The sequence below is a fragment of the Pinus tabuliformis genome, chromosome 3_2 (assembly GCF_031772625.1).
Source record: "Pinus tabuliformis cultivar Carrire ecotype Pingquan chromosome 3_2, CPIR1, whole genome shotgun sequence".
Taxonomy (NCBI): Eukaryota; Viridiplantae; Streptophyta; class Pinopsida; order Pinales; family Pinaceae; genus Pinus; species Pinus tabuliformis.
The window spans coordinates 1,141,689,301-1,141,713,708 of NC_142302.1; the positions used below are offsets into that span (position 1 = coordinate 1,141,689,301).

At 36.1% G+C, this 24,408-nt stretch overlaps 1 protein-coding gene and 1 pseudogene across 1 annotated transcript in view; both read left to right on the forward strand.

Moving 5' to 3' along the window:
* The first annotated feature begins 2,954 nt into the window (after positions 1–2,954).
* Positions 2,955–3,710, forward strand: LOC149184754 (RNA-binding protein 2-like; annotated as a pseudogene).
* Positions 3,711–16,190: 12,480 nt separating this feature from the next.
* LOC149184755 (NADPH-dependent aldo-keto reductase, chloroplastic-like) overlaps positions 16,191–24,408 on the forward strand; it is a 147,416-nt gene continuing 139,198 nt past the window's right edge. The window contains exons 1-5 of the mRNA XM_089417688.1: positions 16,191–16,407; positions 16,516–16,667; positions 17,233–17,408; positions 17,739–17,982; positions 18,088–18,267. Of these exons, the coding sequence (XP_089273814.1) occupies positions 16,542–16,667; positions 17,233–17,408; positions 17,739–17,982; positions 18,088–18,267 (726 nt within the window). The 5' untranslated portion in view covers positions 16,191–16,407; positions 16,516–16,541. The remainder of the gene's footprint in view (positions 16,408–16,515; positions 16,668–17,232; positions 17,409–17,738; positions 17,983–18,087; positions 18,268–24,408) is intronic.

The following is a 24,408-nucleotide window of genomic DNA, read 5'->3' on the forward strand; positions in this document are numbered from 1 at the left end:
TCCCTTTTTGGGCAATGTAGGCCATCTTCTCAACACTCCGGAAAATATAGTAGGGTATATTGAGCATTTTTACCCTAGTGAAATGCATTAAAAGTCGGATGTGATAGGAATAGAGCCTAGAAAATCTACCTTCACATGAAAAACATTTCATGATAATCTTCATCATTGGGGCATATCTATCAAGGAGGTGTGAAAAAGGAAAATAACCCCTTCTTTCACTTTGGTAACTTGGTTTCATGTAAGGCTCATAATAATGTCCCTCCAAATCACCTTGTTTAAACCATTTCTCCCAAACATCTGGGATTCCGGTGGCAGTTGATATAATGGCAGTAGATAAAGTAAAAGTGACACCTGCTAGAGTGACTTGGTTGTCTTAGAGTTTAGATACAAAGAGCCTAGTCAACTCAGGATGGTGTTGGACTGCCTGAACTTGCTCACAGAAATCATAACAACCTAGCCATTTGAAGGATGTCACAGCCATAGGAGATGCCAAGAGTTGCTTGAGATCTATGGGCTCAAATCTATGTATCTTGTCTCCTTTGTGTGTTTTCTTGACGTCTGTCTCTTCTCTATTTGTTTCCTCTTCCTCACTGTGTGGTTTGTATTCCTTATCTGCCATGGTGTTTAATATCAAACCTAGGGAGGTATAAGGTAGTGGGAATGTAGTTTTTTGGGAATGGGAAATGGGGAAGGGTAAATATGAAGGAGATGGGTGAAGGGATATATGTAATGGAGGAGGATATAGGGTACTAGTATGATAGCTTTTGAGATGGGGGAAATTGTTTGCAATGTAGGGGTTTTGGGAGCCTAGGTAGGTGTGCACCTAGAACTTAGGGTTTTGGGACAAAGGTTTAAAGGGTATTTGGGATAAAAGGTTTAGGGAAAGGGAATAAAGGTGTAGGGGAGTGTATAAAAGGAATTGATAGTGCAAGGGTAGTTTTGTGGGAGATCTAGGGTTTAGACATCGGATGAACACCAAATCTTCAATTAAAATTTTAAAACAATTTGAAAGTGACTTATGGAGGAAGAAACACGTTATCCTTAGTTGTTACTTACTTGTTTGGAGGTCAAATTCCCTTTGGGGGAGTTGAGGAGGTGACTGTAGCCTTTTCTGGACAAACGCACAACACCAATGGGGAGTGCGCAACGCCTCAAGCAAGCGTGCAACGCCTTCAGGGAACACACAATTCCTTAAGGAAACACACAGTTCCAAGTAAACGTACAGAGCATGAAGAGAACACACAGTGCCAAAAGAGAACACGTAACACTTGCTTTGTTCTGCCAATTTTCGCCCAGAATTGTGAAAAGGGTCTTTTGGGGTTTTCTCAATCAATGGTAGGCAGCAAATGAATTTGAGTTTGAAGCTAAGAAGTCCTTTATAGCTGAGTGAATTTGATATTTTAACTTTAAAATCCACTTTCTAATGTTTTATTTCACCTTTTTGACATCTTTGCTAATTTCCTTTCTGACTTTTTCCTTTGCAGGTGGATGATGTTGGAGTTTTGGCAATATTTACTCTTGAATTTTGCTTGGATGAAGTTGGCACATAGAGTTTGAGTGAACAACTTAGGAATAGTAACTTATTACAGATAATGGACATAGAATTACATAAATAAAAAAAAAATATTACATCTCTCTTTTTGAAATAAAATTACAATCTTGAAAGAAAACTCATACTTTGGAATGAAAATTAGAGCTCGGGCAACCCTAGTTACATGTTTGTGAATCCCCTTTGAATGGAAAAGGGATATTATTTCTTTCACTCTCATGCTTTTGCTGGCTTTATGCAGTGAATGGTGTTTTATTGGACCTTGGAGGAATGAAACCTAGTGAGCTAATGGGATCTTAAATAACCAGACTTCATGTAGACTTGACTGACCTAAGACATGGTGAAATGAGCTTTTATAATGAATGTACACAAGAAGGTGGGCCAACAAATATTGATTTTTTGAGGGAGAGTGGGATTTTGACTTAAGCTACCATCAATGAGTAAATTTTTGCATGAGGACCTAGGTGGAATGATAAAAATTTCAACATGGGACACTAATATGATATGAAAGAGGAGTTTTGATCACTGACAATATGCAAATACTGACTCTAACATGTCCTTTTTTGTATATAGTTGATGTTGATGGTTTTTTTTTGCAATAGCCCGTACAATTTAAGACCTTATATAAATACCTGCTCTCCTTTCATGAAAAGTATTGCTTTGAAGTTGACCATGTAATCTTTTTTTATTAATAGAAAAGGTTGACATTTTCTTTTTTGGAAAAAATCATACTCTTGAAGCCAATAAGATCTCTAATTAATCATGGTTTTGAAGTAGATTAACATCATACCCTTAGTTAAATCTCACAAGGAAGACTTTTAATTAGTTAAAATTATGAAAATAAATTAACTATATTTTGAAGCAATGGTAATACGATACTCTTTATATCATAAAAATTGATTTTTAATATTTTATAGATGGATGTTTTTCAAAATCCATATTTATATGAACAAATTATTATACATATTTATGTGCAAAAATTATTATATATGTGATGGTGGACATAATGCTGAATTCTTTTTGTATTTTCCAATTATGATATTATCACAACATAATAATTAATTTTATAATATTTTCTAATAATGATATTATCGGAAGATATATAGTTCTTTACATTATGAGATGAAATTTTGATATTATCATATATGTGATTCACTGTAATGATTATGGATGGATGATAAAAATGTGAAATCCATATATAACATGGACAAATAATGGATTTTTCAATATAAATGATGGAATTTTAAAAGAAATGATAAGTTTAAAAACGTATATTTGCCATCTATACTAATCTGAGCAATCTATTATAAATGTGGGAGAAAATTGTCTCACCCTTTATTATATAATAATCATTCCTTCTAAAAAAGGGAGTCTGAAAATTGAGGGACGAACAGAGCGGAGAACAATGGCGGATGCTTCCTGGAGAGATGGCCGCTCACTAGGGTTTCCAGTTCCGACCGTGCGCGCTCGTGGTGATCTCTCGCCAGTAGGGTTTTTTGGAGGTCGTGATATTTCTGGTTATTTTCTTGATGCGGCGGGTCGATCATTTCTATGGGAATCCAACGCCCTTGGATCTCTGGATTCTCACGTTCGAAATGGGCTCTCATATTCTGGTGGGGGGTTAACATCTGGTGATATTGGTGGTTTGGGAGGCTCCTTTGGGACAAGGTTGAGAGGCAGCGGAGGTTATGGAGGACTATGAGGTTCGTCCCTTCCTAACCCTGTTGTAATGGGTCAGAGGACTGGCATTAGAAGTGCTGATCCTGGGAGCCTAGGTTTGGGCTATCAAAGGTCAGAGCCCCAGGGATTTAGAGAACCTTTGAAAATGCCTGATGAGCATCTTCCATCTGGCGCGTCAAATAACCTCTTTGTTGAGGGTCTTCCTGCTGGTTGCTCTCACAGGGAAGCTGCACGCATTTTCCGTCCATTCATTGGTTTCAAAGATGTTCGACTGGTATAAAAGGAGGCTCGACGTCCTGGTGGAGATCCTCTTGTGTTATGTTTTGTTGATTTTTCCGATGCAAGATGTGCTGCGACTGCGTTAGCAGCATTACAAGAGTTCGCCTGTCAGCAAAACCCTAGCCTCAAGGGATTCATACGGCAGAAATTTTACGCTCTGGAAGGCTGCTCATTCCCTCTAGAACCTCTTCTGCCTCCCTAGAGCAGTCGTTACTCTATATTTCATTGCCAGAATTCTTTCTGCTTCCTGGAGTTGCCTGAACGGAGCATCTGGGAGATCTTTCAGGCGGAAAGAAATGACAAACTCAATGCCCATTGGACCCCCACCTCCTCTCTCAGGCCCCTGAGGCAAGTTCAGGGAAAGGTGGCCCTCCAAAGCACCAACTTCCTCTCATCTAAGATTTGCAGAGGAAAGCAGATGTCAAATCACTCTGCCTATTTCCAGATTCAAATTGTGCTCCTTTCAGGCAAAACTCTTCTTCAACAGGTATGCTCTTTGGATCTGGTGTAGGACCTCAAGAAAATCCTGGATTCTAGGCTGGGGATTCCCTTTGCAGCCCAACGACTCCTCCATGAAGGTAAACAACTTGAGGATCTTTATCCCCTTTCTTTTTACAACATTAAGAGAAATGCCTCCATCTTTTTTTCCCTTCGTCTGAGAGGGGAGCTGTTGGACAGTCATCTTCAGCTGCGGCTTTCTCATACAAAGATGTTGTCCATGCTAAGTTGCCCCAAAAATCAACTCCACCAACTCAGGCTCCCAGACCTTTTCTGGTGGATAAACTAGAGGAATCCCCCTCCATTGGAATAATTCATCCATTGTTGGATGAACAATTCCAAAATTATGCAGAGTTTGGCATCATTTGCAGATTTAATGGGCTATGGCCACGCACTGCAGATCTCTACCAATGGATACACTCCAACTAGACCAACAATTGCAAAGTTTTTCTCTGCTCAAAGGGTTTATTCATTGTAGTGTTTGTTTTCAGTGAGGACTACCAAAAAGAATTAACTGAAGGCCCATGGTTTTGGGGCTCAGCAGGTTTATTCCTCACCCCTTGGTTCCCAGATTTTGACCCCTCTACAGCAACCATCACCAAGCTCCCCATCTGGGTTAGACTTCCTAATCTCCCTACGCATCTCTGACACTTTGTTGTATTCGAAGGAATCGACATTACTCTAGGCCACTTTCTAGCCATAGACACCTCCAGAGGAGAAAAGGGCATTTACACCTTTGCCAGAATCTGTGCGGAAATAGACATGAGCAAAGGTCTTCCTGATCAAATTAATCTCAAAATTGGAGACTTCCATTGGACCCAGACCCTGGATTACGAGAACATAGCCTTTCGCTGCCGAAATTGCCATCTCACAGGGCACCTTCAGAGCTGTTGTCCCTCGATTCCTGCCCAAAAGAAGAAAGCCAATCCTAAGCTGAAATCCAAAAGCTGGAAACCTCATGATCCTCCCCCCATGGATGATCTTGATACCAACTCAGATGAAGAGGAAGAGAATGCGGAAGGCATGGAGGCAAAGCCGGCACAGGATCCACCCTCGCCTGGTCCTCAGGAATCTTCTGTCCCTCCAAACTCTCAGAAAAGAACTCTTGAGTCCTCTCCCTCGGATTCAGACAAGGAGACCTCTTCATCAGCCCAGCTCAATTTGCAAATCGTGCCAGCTCAGCAAAGTCATCTTGGATGGATCAAAGTTGGGAAAAAGAAAGGAAAAAAATGTCGAATAGTAGATTCTACCCACATTGGGTAGAATCCTTTGTTCTGCTCTTGTAAATCTGTTCTTCTTCTTACTTCTCGCTTAGCACTGCCCTCTTTTGTCCTCTCAGGGGCCGAGGTGTTTACCTGAAGTATTTGGTTGTAAATTACTTTTGAAAATAGTTAATACAAAGAGATCTATCAAGCTTACAAAAAAAAAAATCATTCCTTCTAAATTCACCCTTTATTACATAATAATCATTCTTTTTAAATGCAACTCTTATAGGAGGAAGAGTCTAATATATTCAATTAAAATACATCCAAATATTGGACAATGTTACATTGATATAGGATGATAGACTAGTGACAAATTAAAAAAATAAAATGAAAAAGCAAAACCCTTATTAATTTCAATAGTGGGTTGTCCAAAGACCACAAATAATTCTAGTACCTCCAAATATTAGAGAGTTTTATATTGCTTTAAGATAATATGATAGTGACAATTTAGCAAAATAAAATGAAGAAAAAAACACTCCAATCAATGTTGGTAAGAGAGGGGTAGGTTGTCCAAAGAGCATAAATAATTATAGTATCTACAAACATTAGAGAGCTTTACATTGCTCGCCCTAGGATGATGAGAGGGGTGGGTTGTCCAAAGAGCATAAATAATTCTAGTATCTACAAACATTAGAGAGTTTTAGATTGACCGCCCTAGGATGATAGAATAGTGACAAATTAACAAAAAAAATCAAAAAAAAAAAAAAAAAAACGCTATTATCAATGTTAGTGATGAGGTTGTCCAAAGAGTATAGATTGTCCAAAAAGCATAAATAATTTATATAGAAAATATGAAAATTGATCTTTATAAATAAATATGTAAGAAAGTCACAATCATTGGAAAAAGAGATTATATATATATATATATATAATAATACTATTTTAATAATAATAATAAGTATAAATATTTAATAATAAATAATTTTTTATTTATTAATGTATCTATGAGATTATATAATTAGTAAAAAAAGTGATGACCAATCTATATTTATTTTAAATTTGGATCTACCAATTGATAAGAGGAATGAAGTCTAAAACTAAGATGAATTGAAATTGGTGTTCTTATATTCCCTAACAAAATTTTTTAAGTCTTTAAATAGACTTTATCATAACAAATACCGTGACCTATATAATATCATGGGCTTCTAAACCTATCAAATAAATAACTCAAACTTATATATAATTATTATTTTTTAATTTTAGTTTTATTTTGAATAATTTGTTCGAATCAACTTAACATTACATTACATAATACATTACAATTTTTTTTTTTTTTTTTTTCAAAACGTGGAAAAACCTATCAAACTCAATGGTCAAACCAACAGTGAGGATAGCCATCTCTGGCTATTATCCGCGAATGTTGGTTGACGCATCGCTATTATCAAGGAAAACCGTGCCACCTGGATAACCCGCTAGTGGTCCGTAAGGGAGCAGGCTTTCACTCTTGCTAGATGCCTCTAGGTCTTGGGCCGTTAACCTGTTTCCTTACTTCCGAGGAAGACGAGCTCTTAGCCAATCAGAAACAGTTTTAGGGCATACTCCAGGCCCACATTACAACTTTTACAACATCACTACCCCATATATATATATATATATATATATATATATATATATTGATTTTAGTATAATAAATATAAATATTTAATAATAAATATTTTTTTGTTAATGTACTTATCACATTAATCTATATATTAAGAAATTACTATTTAGAAATATAAATTCAATTAACATCACCTAATATTATATTTTCCAATGACAAAACATAATTATTATTTTGGCGTTGTTTAGCTATTAAACTTTTTCGAGTTTTTGGTTAGAATCTAACAATTTTTTTTGTCAAATATTGATTAGTGTTGTTTAAACTGAGTTTTTGATTGCAATATAGATTCAACAAGCTGAAAAACCATAGGTCACTTAGATTATAAAGAGTTCACAACTCAAACTTATAATTCCAACAAATATTACTAGATTATAAGCAAATTAGACAACAACAAAAAACTTCCAAAACATCTAACAAATAAACTACAATTTTTTTTTCTTTCCAGTTTTATAAATTTAAAAAACCTCACAAAATTGTTTAATTACAACATAATAAATATTTCTTCACACCAAAATACTTTAATTATATATATATATATATATATATATATATATATATATATATATAACCTAACCAATTAAATAAAAATACTTAATATCAACTTAAAAACAACAATACCAATGAATTAAAAAATAACTAATATGATTGAGTTAATATGATAATCTCATATGTGTGTGTGTGTGTGTGTGTGTGTGTATTTCACCATTCAAACTTCTTCCAAATTGAGATAACATTAGTATCAAAAAATTTCAACCCATCTCACTCGGTCAAACATTTCAACCTTTTCAATATGTAAAAAATTTCAACCTATCTTATTAGCATGACCAGAAGAATTATTTGAGTATCTCTATTGGCTAAAATTTTAATAGCATAGTTGAAGACCCGATCTCACCATCGTAAGAAAGAACAGGTAGATAGACAACAACCAAGGAAAAGTGGGAATCAAGCACTTGTATCCTCTTAGAGCAAGAGTGATAGAAACCGAATGACACTTCATTATGGAATGTGCGGCTGTGAGGACATTAGTAATCAATTTGAAAATGATCTTGAGGTAGAAAGTTTCATTAGGGGAATTTTGAGGTCTAAAATGAGCCTCTTAAGAAAATTATAAAATAATAGTGGAAATAATAAAATAATGTTAGATTACATCATCAAATTTTAGAGGGAAAAAAACAAAAACTATTTTTTCAACTTGTATTTTCAAATTATCTCCCTATGGGTTTACTCAAATTTCAAGGGAAAACACTAGTTGGATGTAGAATTTGATTTCTTCATCCAAGGAGTACCCATCTCACATACTTTCGATGGACCCTGGTACATGAAAAATGAGAAATATATGAAAAAATGTGATTGTGAACCCTGCTACATGAAAAATGAGAAATATATTTCTTATTGTTCATGTAGCAGGGTTCACAATCACGTGTTTTCGTATATTTCTCAAATTACTTTTATTATTTTATTATCTTTTAATCTTTTTACTTTTTACCCTGAAATAGTAAATCATGCCATGGTTGATATCATGGTAAAAATCAACTTTGGAGAATAACATTGAAAAATTAGGCCAACTGTCAAACGCGCAACGCCATCTTCAGACCCACGTTTTCCTACCTTCCAGGGGTCCAAATTGAGCCCATGATAGTTCATTGGAAAGCTTAGACTGTCTAGTTTCCAAAACTTGCTTTTTTTTTTCAAAATGGGATTGATTTGACCTCCCAAAACTCCATTACCCCAAGACTAGTCAAACGCGCAGTGCCTGGTCCAAAAAGAATGTAGAAACATGATTTCTTGGTAGTTTTTTGCCTTTTTCACCTACCATTTTTGCATTCAAGGGCTGGAAACATGGTTTTACTAGATGTCTTGGTCCTTCTGAATCCATTGGTGCCTTCCATTCCTCTAAAAAGTGTCCCAAAAAGGAGCGCAGCGCCTAGGGCGCTACGCATTTGACCATGCAATTGATATGAAATTGCCTCAAAAAACACAGAAAAGGCAATATTACAAAAAATGAGGCAAGAGTCTACAAAATTGGTCAAGGAGCTGATGTTTGGTGTGGCTAGGCATGGAGTGAAGCCTCTGCAAGTATATCAAGCTTTTTCTTCTCTTCTTGGTGAGTTAGGGCTTCAATTTTTTCCTTAGCAGCCTTGAGCTTTGCCCTTGCTATTTGGTTTCTTTGGAAATAATACTTTGCCATCCTTCTCTGAATGCTATTATCTCTTTTGGCCCTATCTAGGAGATTTTCAAGATGATTATTTACCCTATCAAGCCAATGCTCTCGATTCTCATTGATCATTTTGACAAATTGTTCATTTAGGGTGAGCTCATTAGCTAGTTCAGTATCTTTCTGTTTTTCTAGCTCTAATGCTCTTTTTAGGCTTCTGGTCCTTGGCCTTCTTCTTGGCACTTGTTTCTCTAGCTGATCACCATATTCTCCATATGCTTCATCAAGTAAAGCCTTGGCCTTTTCAGCCTCCTTCTTTGCCTTGATGAGCTGAATCTCCATGACCTCATGTTTGGCCTCAAATTGCTTGTTTTCTTGCTCATAATATGAGATGACGTATTTTTCCCTTTGCAAGTTGATCTGGAGCTCCCTGATGAGTGCATCCTTTTCTTTAGTGAAAATTCTTGTGCTCTCACTATCATCATTCTCACTTAGGTCAACTAAGGCAAAATCTTGCTATGTCTCATGGAGGTCCTCCTCCTCATGTCTAATCTCTGCCTCTGTCATCTTTTCCTTGCCCTTCTGTACCTGCTTTGTTGATGAGGAAGGCAAGGCACCTCCCACAATATGTGGGGCAAACACCTGCCTATGGCCTCTCTGATAAGTGTGTGTCAAAGCTCCCAAATCAACCCCTTTAGGCTTGATGACCTCAACTTGTTCAATGTGCTCTTTCTCCCTGATTTCATCTTTGTTAGGTGAATGAATATGCTCATGAAATGGTGATGATGGAGGTGATGGTGAGGTTGACTGATCAGATGAGGATGAATGATCTATGGGCTGAGATGGAGGAATGGAGGTGGAAGGATGAGATGATGAAGGGATACTTTGAACATTTTGAGTAGATGAATGCGTGAATATGGGATTAGCTATGAAGGTTCTCCATGCAATGTTGAGTTCCTTGAGATGATAAAGGACCATGATTTTAATGAGGGAATGATGAAAGAGAATCTTCATTTAATATTTATACTCCCTTTTTTGGGCAATGTAGGCAATCTTCTCAACACTTCGGAAAAGATAGTAGGGTATATTGAGCATTTTTACCCTAGTGAAATGCATTAAAAGTCGGATGTGGTAGGAATAGAACCTAGAAAATCTACCTTCACATGAAAAAAATTTCATTATAATCTTCATCATTGGGGCATATCTATCAAGGAGGTGTGAAAAAGGAAAATAACCCCTTCTTTCACTTTGGTACCTTGGTTTCATGTAAGGCTCATAATAATGTCCCTCCAAATCACCTTGTTTAAACCATTTCTCCCCAACATCTGGGATTCCGGTGGCAGTTGATATAATGGTAGTAGATAAAGTAAAAGTGACACCTGCTAGAGTGACTTGGTTGTCTTAGTGTTTAGATACAAAGAGCCTAGTCAACTCAAGATGGTGTTGGGCTGCTTGTACTTGCTCACAGAAATCATAACAGCCTAGCCATTTGAAGGATGTCACAGCCATCGGAGATGCCAAGAGTTCCTTGAGATCTGTGGGCTCAAATATATGTATCTTGTCTCCTTTGTGTGTTTTCTTGATGTTTGTCTCTTCTCTATTTGTTTCCTCTTCCTCACTGTGTGGTTTGTATTCCTTATCTGCCATGGTGTTTAATATCAAACCTAGCGAGGTATAAGGTAGTGGGAATGTAGTTTTTTGGGAATAGGAAATGGGGAAGGGTAAATATGAAGGAGATGGGTGAAGGGATATATGTAATGGAGGAGGATATAGGGTACTAGTATGATAGCTTTTGAGATGGGGGAAATTGTTTTCAATGTAGGGGTTTTGGGAGCCTAGGTAGTTGTGCACCTAGGACTTAGGGTTTTGGGACAAAGGTTTAAAGGGAATTTGGGATAAAAGGTTTAGGGAAAGGAAATAAAGGTGTAGGGGAGTGTATAAAAGGAATTAATAGTGCAAGGGTAGTTTTGGGGGAGATCTAGGGTTTAGATATAGGATGAACACCAAATCTTCAATTAAACTTTTAAAACACTTTGAAAGTGACTTATGGAGGAAGAAACACGTTATCCTTAGTTGTTACTTACTTGTTTGGAGGTCAAATTCCATTTGGGGGAGCTGAGGAGGTGACTGTAGCCTTTTCTGGACAAACGCACAATGCCAATGGGGAGTGCGCAATGCCTCAAGCAAGCGTGCAACGCCTTCAGGGAACGCGCAATGCCTTAAGGAAACACACAGTGCCAAGTAAACTCACAGAGCATGAAGAGAACGCGTAGTGCCAAAAGAGAACGCGCAGCACTTGCTTTGTTCTGCCAATTTTCGCCCACAATTGTGAAAAGGGTCTCTTGGGGTTTTCTCAATCAATGGTAGGAAGCAAATGAATTTGAGTTTGAAGCTAAGAAGTCCTTTATAGCTGAGTGAATTTGATATTTTAACTTTAAAATCCACTTTCTAATGTTTTATTTCACCTTTTTGACATCTTTGCTAATTTCCTTTCTGACTTTTTCCTTTGCAGGTGAATGATGTTGGAGTTTTGGCAATATTTACTCTTGAACTTTGCTTGGATGAAGTTGGCACATAGAGTTTGAATGAACAACTTAGGAATAGTAACTTATTACATATAATGGACATAGAATTACATAAATAAATAAAAAACATTACATCTCCCTTTTTGAAATAAAATTACAATCTTGAAACAAAACTCATACTTTGGAATGAAAATTAGAGCTCGGGCAACCCTAGTTACATGTTTGCGAATCCTCTTTGAATGGAAAAGGGATATTATTTCTTTCACTCCCATGCTTTTATTGGCTTTATGCAGTGAATGGTGTTTTATTGGACCTTGGAGGAATGAAACCTAGTGAACTAATGGGATCTTGAATAACCAGACTTCATGTAGACTTGACTGACCTAAGACATGATGAAATGAGCTTTTCTAATGAATGTACACAGGAAGGTGGGCCAACAAATATTGATTTTTTGAGGGAGAGTGGGATTTTGACTTAAGCTACCATCAATGAGTAAATTTTTGCATGAGGACCTCGGTGGAATGATAAAAATTTCAACATGGGACAATAATATGATATGAAAGAGGAGTTTTGATCACTGATGACAATATGCAAATACTGACTCTAACATGTCCTTTTTTGTATATAGCTGATGTTGATGGTTTTTTTTTGCAATAGCTCGTACAATTTAAGACCTTATATAAATACCTGCTCTCCTTTCATGAAAAGTATTGCTTTGAAGTTGACCATGTAATCTTTTTTTATTAATAGAAAAGGTTGACATTTTCTTTTTTGGAAAAAATCATACTCTTGAAGCCAATAAGATCTCTAATTAATCATGGTTTTGAAGTAGATTAACATCATACCCTTAGTTAAATCTCACCAGGAAGACTTTTAATTAGTTAAAATTATGAAAATAAATTAACTATATTTTGAAGCAATGGTAATACGATACTCTTTATATCATAAAAATTGATTTTTAATATTTTATAGATGGATGTTTTTCAAAATCCATATTTATATGCACAAATTATTATACATATTTATGTGCAAAAATTATTATATATGTGATGGTGGACATAATGCTGAATTCTTTTTGTATTTTCCAATTATGATATTATCACAACATAATAATTAATTTAATAATATTTTCTAATAATGATATTATTGGAAGACATATAGTTCTTTACATTATGAGATGAAATTTTGATATTATCATAGATGTGATTCATTGTAATGATTAGGAATGGATGATAAAAATGTGAATCCATATATAACATGGACAAATAATGGATTTTTCAATATAAATGATGGAATTTTAAAAGAAATGATAAGTTTAAAAACATATATTTGCCTAGCTATACTAATGTGAGCAATCTATTATAAATGTGGGAGAAAATTGTCTCACCCTTTATTATATAATAATCATTCCTTCTAAATTCACCCTTTATTACATAATAATCATTCCTTCTAAATTCACCCTTTATTACATAATAATCATTCTTTTTAAATGCAACACTTATAGGAGGTAGGGTCTAATATATTCAATTAAAATACATCCAAATATTGGACAATGTTACATTGATATAGGATGATAGACTAGTGACAAATTAAAAAAATAAAATGAAAAAGCGAAACCCTTATTAATTTCACTAGTGGGTTGTCCAAAGAGCATAAATAATTCTAGTACCTCCAAATATTATAGAGTTTTATATTGCTTTAAGATAATATGATAGTGACAAATTAGCAAAATAAAATGAAGAAAAAAACACTCCAATCAATGTTGGTAAGAGAGGGGTAAGTTGTCCAAAGAGCATAAATAATTATAGTATCTACAAACATTAGAGAGCTTTACATTGCTCGTCCTAGGATGATGAGAGGGGTGGGTTGTCCAAAGAGCATAAATAATTCTAGTATCTACAAACATTAGAGAGTTTTAGATTGACCGCCCTAGGATGATAGAATAGTGACAAATTAAGAAAAAAAATGAAAAAAAAAACACTATTATCAATGTTGGTGATGGGTTGTCCAAAGAGTATAGATTGTCCAAAAAGCATAAATAATTTATATAGAAAATATGAAAATTGATCTTTATAAATAAATATGTAAGAAAGTCAGAGATTATATATATATATATATATATATATTTTAATAATAATAAGTATAAATATTTAATAATAAATAATTTTTTATTTATTAATGTATCTAAGAGATTATATAATTAGTAAAAAAAGTGATGACCAATCTATATTTATTTTAAATTTGGATCTACCAATTGATAAGAGGAATGAAGTCTAAAATTAAGATGAATTGGAATTGGTGTTCTTATATTCCCTAACAAATTTTTTTAAGTCTTTAAATAGACTTTATCATAACAAATACCATGACCTATATAATACCATGGGCTTCTAAACCTATCAAATAAATAACTCAAACTTATATATAATTATTATTTTTTAATTTTAATTTTATTTTGAATAATCTGTTCGAATCAACTTAACCTTACATTACATAATACATTACAATTTTTTTTTTTTTTCAAATGGTGGAAAAACCTATCAAACTCAGTGGTCAAACCAACAGTGAGGATAGCCATCTCTGGCTATTATCCACGAATGTTGGTTGACGCATCACTGTTATCAAGGAAAGCCATGCTGCCTGGATAACCCGCTAGTTTTCCGTAAGGGAGCAGCCTTTCACTCCTGCCAGATGCTTCTAGGTCTTGGGCTGTTACCTTGTTTCCTTACTTCTGAGGAAGACGAGCTCTTAGCCAAGCATAAACAATTTTAGGGCATACTCCAGGCCCAGATTACAACTTTTACAACATCACTACCCTATATATATATATATATATATATATATATATATATAGATAGATAGATAGATATATATAATCATTTTAATATAATAAATATAAATATTTAATAATAAATAATTTTTTTGTTAATGTATTTATCACATTAATCTATATTTTAAGAAATTACTATTTAGAAATATAATGCAATTAACATGACCTAATAATTATATTTCTCAATGACAAAATATAATTATTATTTTGGCGTTGTTTAGCTATTAAACTTTTTCGAGTTTTTGGTTAGAATCTAACAATTTTTTTTGTCAAATCTTGATTAGCGTTGTTTAAACTGAGTTTTTGATTGCAATATAGATTCAACAAGCTGAAAAACCACTTGAGCACTTAGATTATAAAGAGTTCACAACTCAAACTTATAATTCCAACAAATATTACTAGATTCTAAGCAAATTAGACAACAACAAAAAACTTCCAAAACATCTAACAAATAAACTACAATTTTTTTTTTCTTTCCAGTTTTTATAAATTTAAAAACCTCACAAAATTATTTAATTACAACCTAATAAATATTTTTCGCACCAAAATACTTTATTTATATATATATATATATATATATAACCTAACCAATTAAATAAAAATACTTAATATCAACTTAAAAACAACAATACCAATGAATTAAAAAATACTTAATATGATTAAGTTAATATGATAATCTCATACAATATATATATATATGTATTTCACCATTCAAACTTTTTCCAAATTGAGATAACATTAGTATCACACAATTTCAACCCATCTCACTATGTCAAAAATTTAAACCTATTTTATTAGCATGACGAGAAGAATTATTTGAGTATCTCTATTGGCTAAAATTTTAATAGCATAGTTGAAGACTCAATCTCACCATCGTAAGTGAGAAACAGGTAGATAGACAACTCCCAAGGAAAAGTGGGAAGCAAGCACTTGTATCCTCTTAAAGCAAGAGTGATAGAAACCGAATGACACTTCATCATGGAATGTGTGGCTATGAGGACATTGGTAATCAATTTGAAAATGATCTTGAGGTAAAGAGTTTCATTAGGGGAATTTTGAGGTCTAAAATGAACCTCCTAAGAAAATTATAAAATAATAGTGGAAATAATAAAATAAGGGTAGATTATATCATCAAATTTTAGAAGGAAAAAAACAAAAACTATTTTTTCAACTCGTATTTTCAACTTATCTCCCTATGGTTTTACTCAAATTTCAAGCGGAAACACTCGTTGGATGTAGAATTTGATTTTTCATCCAAGGAGTACCATCTCGCATACTTTCAATGGACCCTGCTACATGAAAAATGAAAAATATATGAAAAAATGTGATTGCGAACCCTGCTACATGAAAAATGAGAAATATACCCTCCTACATGAAAAATGAGAAATATATTTCTCATTTTTCATATAGCAGGGTTCACAATCATGCGTTTTCATATATTTCTCAAAATAATTTTATTATTTTATTATGTTTTAACCTTTTTATTTTTTACCCTAAAAATATAAATCTTTTAGTAAATCATACCATAGTTGATATGATCATCTTAAATCCTATTAATTTTTATAAAAAAAAAAGTTGATTTACAATTATTTTTTTTCTCACCATTTTAAACAATGTTTTTTTCAAATAAAACAAATTATTTGGGAAAACAAAGATTCATAAAACTACAAATTTCTTAATCAAGATTTATGACAAAAGGCTGTTTAAAAAGAAACTTTAAATTGTAATATCTTATTGGGAATCTAAATCCCTTTGAACACCAGATGTTATAAGTTCATTCATTCAAATATCGAAATCATGTGAACTTGTCCCTGCCACCTCTGCCAATTGTCCCGCAAAGAAACAAACGTGGTTGGAATTTATTGGAAGACCTGTTGGGAATATCTCATCGCAATGTCGTCACAGTCCTTCCTACTGTGATTCTGGCTACATATTAGTCTCTACCAGCTTTTTCCAAGAGAAGAATCCAAGCCATTTTGCTTGTTGGATGCTCTGATCGTCACTGGTCGCTGCTTCAAAATTTTCCAAGGTAAGGCTGTATGATTTGAATTCCACCTTCACAATGTTTCAGACACAATTCTTGCTTCTTAAACTGCATATTCATATGTGCAAATTACTGATTTTGATCAGTTTGCAGAAAACCTTTTGCCAGAGTCTGCTAAAATGGGGAGGGTAGGCAGAGTTCTAGAGCTCAACACAGGCACCAAAATACCATTGGTCGGTCTTGGAACAGCTGACATGAATCAAAACACCGAGGACATTAAGACAGCAGTGGCTACGGCAATAGAGGTAAATTCTGTTTTTATTATTCTTAGTTATTACTGTACCGAGAAGTAAGGTGCATTTTACAACCAGTCCAGGAAAATATAAAGATGAGGTGGAGGTGAAGGTCATCCATTTTACAACCAGTCCAGGGAAATATAAAGATGAGGTGGAAGTGAAGGTCATCTAACCCATTAAAGTATTGCAATCTTGCTCTGCATATCAAACTGAATTTGCAATCTTGGTCTGCGTATCAAACTCAAGTTTAAGATGGGTTTGTGTTAATTTGATACTATGATCCAATTGCAGCATATTATGCAAAATCCAGCTTTCCAACCGTGCATATTAGTCAAAATGTATATATGGTAACAAAATATTATAACCAAATTTAAACTATATAAGTAAAACTCGAGCTTCCTAATGTCCCAGTTTAGAAGGATTCATGGCAGTTAAATTTTTAACGAAACTTACTGTGAATATCAGATCAGGCCCTGGTTTGGATGGATGGATCAATGCTAATTGGATATTATAATCAAACTACAGCTATAGATATGCAATTTAGCAAGGAGACTGAAATTATTTGTACTGGCAGGTGGGTTACAGGCACTTTGACACAGCTAGCATATACAGGTCAGAATGTCCCTTGGGAGATGCTCTAAAGGATGCCTTTTTGAAGGGCTTAGTGGCACGGGAGGAGGTTTTTGTGACCACAAAACTGTGGTGTGGAGATTTCGATGATCCTGTATCTGCATTGAGGACGAGCTTAAAGTCTGCGCATCTTGTTCCCTTTTTGAATTTATGTATTTATTTATTTATAAATTGTCCTTTCGTTAGAGAAGTTGGCTTAAGGGTATCTATTCTGTCAAAATTACCCAAAATGACATTTGTCTTGATATCTTGCTTATCGCAAGATAGCAGATAGCACACGATTGATCACATTAACACGACAGCATGTTTTTGGGGATTGAACATGATCTCTAGGAAAAAATACCACTAGATTTGCCACGTGATCATAACTCACCTTGCTCCCATTCTTAAAAGCTAATTGTTTTTATATCTTCTGTGTTATTTTTTGTTGATCAAGTGACCTGCATGCAGGAATTTGCAGCTGGATTATATGGATTTGTACCTTATCCACTGGCCCGTAAGGTTGAGAAAGGAAGCCTCCTTTCCAATCCCCAAGGAGGAAGACTTTTTACCCTTAGATCTTGAGTCTGTATGGCAAGGAATGGAACAATGTGTTCATCTGGGGCTCACAAAAGCCATTGGCGTGAGCAACTTCTCTTCTAAGAAGATTGGGGATCTGTTGAGCCATGCCAAGATTCCACCTGCTGTCAATCAGGTAAATTTCTAGTGTTTTGAGCCCACGGCTGGCAATGTTAACATGTGATATTTGATTTTGTTTGCTCTCAAAATTGGATTTTTCATGGGGAGACGACTTTAACAGGTGGAGATGCATCCACTATGGCAACAACAAAAGTTGAGAGATTATTGCAGCAAGGTGAACATTCACGTGAGTGCATGGTCTCCTCTTGGAGGCCCCCCTAAAGCACAGGGTTCAAATGGTGTTATTGATAACCCTGTTATTAAAGAGATCGCTGAAAAATATGGAAAAACTACTGCTCAGGTATGTATATAGCATGCTTTTGTTTTTTTAAACTGGGGAAGCTTAGGGCTCCAACATAACTCCATAACTTCATGCTTATTAAGCTTTTGTTTCATCAGAAAAACATAGTTTGATTGCTTTAAATAATTGAATTTGAAAAAATTGGTTTTTCAGACATTTGCTTGCAGAGGGCCACTTCAAAAGTGTAGGTTAATCAGGCTGATTCTATTTCCTGGAAATGCATAAATCTGTATTTTATTTCTGGAATCCATTAAGGAGTTCTTTTATGTCAAATAATTGAATTTGAAAATTGCATTTCCAGACAATTGCTTGCAGAGGGCCACTTCAAACATTTAGGTTAATCAGGCTAATTCAATTTCCTGGAAATACATAGACCTGTATTTTAATTCTGGAATCCATTAAGGAGTTCTTTTATGTCAAAATATGTCTTTTTGTGCTGTTTGGGAAAATGGATCTGATATTTCTTTACTAAACAATATAGAAACATGATACATCAAGATGCCTTTAGACAAGAGGTAGAACCTACTACATCAAGATGCCTCTAGACAAGAGGTAGAACCTAACACATGTTAGTAGCATGAGAGACTTGTCTCATGCTACTTGAAAGTCTTGAAAGTACATGACCCCACTCTTATAGTCATCTCTGCGATAGTAGTAAGGGTTATGTACCTTTTTCTTGAAAGTACATGACCCCACTCTTATAGTCTCTGCAATTGCTTTTTATCAGATACAATGTAGGTTGAAACTGCGTTAGTCTGAAGTATGATCTAAAACTTCTTAAACTAATATGATCTAAAACTGCTTAAACTGCTTCAGATTGCATGTTTATTAAGCTTTTGTTTCATACAAAAAGCATAGCTTGATTGGCTTAAATAATTGAATTTGGAAATTGGTTTTCCAGACAATTGCTTGCAGGGTGATGGCAGAGTGCCACAATGGAAGCTACACACAAACCAAATGATACAGCTGCAAACAAAACAACTGAAACAAATAATATAATATTTAGAACTCACAATTTTACTCATTAAAGAGCTTGGGATCTTTGCCCCTTCTTTCTTGGCCCAACAAATGCATTGCACTCCTATTTATACTTGGAGACTTAGAGACTTAGAGAAGGAGAGATCTAGAATTCTCAAGAGATAATTCCTCTCCTAGAATTTTGGAAGAAGTTGAGAAAAATTCATTTTTTAAGAATCTATAATAACTATTTTCCTAAATAAAACAGTTTTTTTTCTTTTTCATTTTTTTTTCCATATCGTTTCTAGACTTCTTACATAGTTTAGTATTTTTTTAAAATCTACAAAATCTAGAATTCTCTAAAACTTCTTAGATTTAAATCCGGCATCACAGGCCCCTAAGAACATGTAGGTTAATCAGGTTAATTCAATTTCGTGGAAATACATAAACCTGTATTTTTATTCAATTTCCTGGAAATACATAAATCTGTATTTTAACTCTGAAATCCGTTAAGGAATTTTTTATGTCAAAATGTATTTTTGTGTTGTTTGGGAAAATTTATGTAATATTTCATTACTGAACAATATAGAAGGAAGCATGAAGCATGATCCATCAAGATGCCTCCCTCTGTTATAGTCTCTGCTATAGTAGTAAGGGTTATTTGCTTTTTAGCAAATACTATTTATGTTGAAACTGCTTAAACTGCATCCGATTGCATGCTTATTAAGTTCTTTTTTCATAAAAAAAGCATAGTTTGATTGCCTTAAATAATTGACTTTGAAAATTGGTTTTTCAGACAATTGCTTGCAGGGCCACTTCGAACATGTAGGTTAATGGGCTAGTTCAATTTTCTGGAAAATTATAAATCTGTATTTTAATTCTGGAATCCGTTAAGGAGTTCTTCTATGTCGAAATATGTCTTTTTGTGTTGTTTGGGAAAATGCATGTAATATTTCTTTACTAAATATTATAGAAGCCTGAAGCATGATACATCAAGATGCCTCCTCAGTGTTAGCATCTTGTTTCAACCTACTTGAAAGTACATGATATCACTGTCATAGTCTCTATGATAGTTTTAAGGGTTATTTGCTTTTTTGCGGATACTAGGTTGACCACTAGGTTGACCGTTGAAACTGTATGCTAGGATTGAAGTATGATCTAAAGAACTGCTTAAAACTGTTTCTGGTTGGTTAACAGCTTGTCATTCTCAGACATAGAGAAAGAAATAGGTAACATTTTAAAACCCAAAGGAATTTGGCAAGAGTGAAAGTCTGCACCCCAATGGGTTATTTCAGGTTCAGGTGGTCAGGTTTTGTTTGCACACAATTTTCAGGTTTAAGTGGTCAGGTTTTGTTTGCACACAATAATGTAGTTGCACGTTGGGGACTTCAAATTGTATCAACAGAGGCTAAGCCGGTAACTTTGAATTTCAAAACCCAAAGGGATTTGGCAAGAGTGAAGGTCTGTGTCCCAATGGGTTATTTCAGGTTTGGGCGGTCAGGTTTTGTTTGCACACAATTTTCAGGTTTAAGTGGCCAGGTTTTGTTTGCACACAATTTTCAGGTTCAAGTGGTCAGGTTTTGTTTGCACACAATAATGTAGTTGCACGTTGGGGACTTCAAATTGTATCAACGGAGGCTAAGCGGGTAAATTTGAATATTGTAACTTTGAGTATTGTAGACTTTCTCATTTTTTTGGGAAAAAAAGGTAAGAATAATGAATGGGGTTTTGGTTGGTTGGTAAAGTGAAATGTTACCAATTTTCCACCACGTTCAAATTCCAAATTCCACTAGAGACATGTTTACCTTTTGTGGACTGATATGCCTGGTTAAAAGGATTATTTATTGCACTTGAGACTAGGCGCAAGTCCTGCCTGACGTTGGTGGACTGATATGCCTGGTTAAATGGCGTCCTGCGTGACTTTGGTTGGACAGATTCATGGGTTCTTTACAGAAATAACCCTCTCATCACATAGGCAAGTAGGGAAAGCATGCCTATAGTCAATCCTCCTTTTGGCTTCAACCTCGAGAGAGTCTACATCATTCATATACATATTCATCTTGACTAAGAGCCATATAACCAACTGTGGTCTGAAAGTTGTTAGTTTCCTCCCACATGGACCTGGTCAGTTGCCTCGTTAAACATTGCTCGACATCATATTTTCCGTAAGAAGGAAATGCGTGACAATTTGATTAGGTCTACAACCTCCTTCCAGATCGAATCATATATATTTATCCATCAAAAGGATTCCCTTTCCAATAAAGGGGAGGAACGAACGAATAATACTATACCCATGATCCAGGTGGATGTTGGTGACCACCCACCTATCCCATTTGGACCCCCACAGCTGTCTCTTTTAGCTTTTTTAGTTTCCTAAATTGTAGCACAATTTACTATTTTTAGCAGTTTTTCGGGTCCTGAACTTCCAGAGTCGTTTTGAGGCCCTAAACGACGTTTTTTTTGGGAATCTGGGGCAACATGGGTCCATGGACCGATGTTGCCTCCCTAAGTGGTAGTACTCGGATAGATATTTCTAACGAGCTATCGTGCGCGTCAAACGGAGATCGTATGCCAAAGTTACAACCCCGGGAAATTGATGTACCAATTTACCCAAACGGGGCCCACAATTTGGCGTTTCATCTTCTAGGGTTAGGTTTTGGAATGTGAAGGGTTTTCCATTGTTTCTCAACAATAAATAGGTCTTCGAGCCTCATTGTAACTCAGTTCGGAACAGTTCAGAGGCATGTAGCCGCCACATCTCTTCTCAGAGATAAGCTACCATTGCCCTAGATGGTTTATTTTCATTACTATTTTAAATAAAAGTTTCTTTGTGGTTTTATTTATTGGGCATTCTCCTCTTTTTTTCTTATGGCAATTCAAGTTTTCAAATCTTGGGGGTATCTCCCCCCAAGATCGATTTCAATTTTTTAGATCTTAGGGGCCTCCTCCCAAGATCCGGATCACAAATACATCAAATGGACCACACTGCAGCAGGGACGAGACCAAGATGTGCCGGAGTTTACAAACATTTTTCATACCCTTCGCACACAGTTGGGTATCAAAGATTCTGAGCTGCATCTGGTACTCAAATACCGTGGCTGCCTGCACAAGTACATCCAGGAAGAGATGGTGTTCTTGAACATCTCCTCACTTGGCACAACATACCGATACGCTGTCAAAATCGAGCAAAAGTTCAAACAGAAGAAGCGAGACTTTGGATCTGTAAATCCGAAGCCCAAAGGACAAAGCCAAGGCGGGGTGACCCAAGACAACCCGTCGAAGCCGCAAGAAAAGAACAACACCACGAGGCTGAAGAAGGACACAGGAAAGTGGTGTGAGTTCCACAAGAGTCCCACTCATAACACAAGTGAGTGTCGGACCAAGCAATCGCTTGTGGCCGAGTTGAAGGCTTCCGAATCAGATGCATGTTTTGACCCTGAGCCAGAACCCGACAAGGGGAATGGCAAAGGGAAGCAAATCATTGATGCGGATCCTAGCGCCACTGTTGCCACCGCCAAGATCCAGAAAGATGAGCCCGAAAATCCAGAGGAAGGGGAGCGTCTTTTCCACTCACAGATGTGGGTGAAGGGTTTGCAGCTACAATTCATTGTCGACAGTGGCAGCCAAAAGAACCTCATTTCAGCAGAGGTCGTGAAGCGGTTGGGCCTACCGACTACACCACACCCGCAGCCGTACAGTATCAGGTGGCTTCACGAAGGACGAGATCTAAAAGTTCGCCAGCAGTGTCGCCTTCCGTACAGCGTCAAGCCCTTCAAAGATGAGGTATTGTGTGATGTTACACCTTTGGATGTTTGTGATGTATTATTAGGCCAACCATACTTGTGGAGGCGACATGCTGTGTATGAGTCAAGGCCTCTTGCTGTCATTATTTCTTTGAGTAATTCATTATACAGGATACCAGAGGTAGCCCCACCTACTGCCACATCTTTGATCACTGCTAAGAAAGGCAGCAAGCTCATCTCACAGACTAGGAAATTTATCTGTCTGGTTCACTCCCAAAGTAAGGGGATGATCGTTTCTACCTCCATGACCCCTGCAAAGGGTTCCTCCATGTAGCAGCAGCAGCAAAGGGATACGGTCATGACAGAACACAGGAACAACTTCTCCTCACCCACAAAGATACCACACAAGTTTCAGGTGGGCAACAAAGTCTGGTTGCATCTACAGAGAGGACGCCTTACAAGAACCCATCAGAAGCTCAGACCACTCCGATATGGTCCTTACAGCAGTACCAAGGCTGTGGGGAACAATGCTTTGGAGCATATCATTCCTCCATTCCTTTTCCTGCACCAAGTGTTCAATATGGACCATCGTCGACCATGCTTCCCACCATTACTGGACACATCAGAGATTGCAGGACAAGTTCAGCAGATGGAGGAACTCAACGCAATGGGGACCATTGCTTCCTAAGGGGGGAGGAATGATCCAGGTGGATGTTGGTGGCCACCCACCTATCACATTTGGACCCCCACAACTGTCTCTTTTAGCTTTTTCAGTTTCCTAAATTGTAGCACAGTTTACTATTTTTAGTAGTTTTTCGGGTCCTGAACTTCCGGAGTCGTTTTGAGGCCCTAAACGACGTTTTTTTTGGGAATCTGGAGCAACATGGGTCCATGGACCGATGTTGCCTCCCAAAGTGGTAGTACTCAGATAGATCTTTCTAACGAGCTATCGTGCGCATCAAACGGAGATCGTATGCCAAAGTTACGACCCCGGGAAATTGATGTACCAATTTACCCAAACGGGGCCCACAATTTGGTGTTTCATCTTCTAGGGCTAGGTTTTGGAATGTGAAGGGTTTTCCATTGTTTCTCAACAATAAATAGGCCTTTGAGCCTCATTGTAACTCAGTTCGGAACAATTCAGAGGCATGTAGCCGCCACATCTCTTCTCAGAGATAAGCTACCATCGCCCTAGCTGGTTTCTTTCCATTTCTGTTTGTAAGCATATTTCAATATTTTACAGTAATGAAATGAAGTATTATTTTCACTGCATTTTTGTGTATATGGTTATCTATGTAATTTGTTGCGTTCCTGTTTAAATCTAGATCTATTTTTAGCAGTTTTTCGGGTCCTGAACTTCCGGAGCCGTTTTGAGGCCCTAAACGACGTTTTTTTGGGAATCTAGGGCAACATGGGTCCATGGACAGATGTTGCCTCCCAA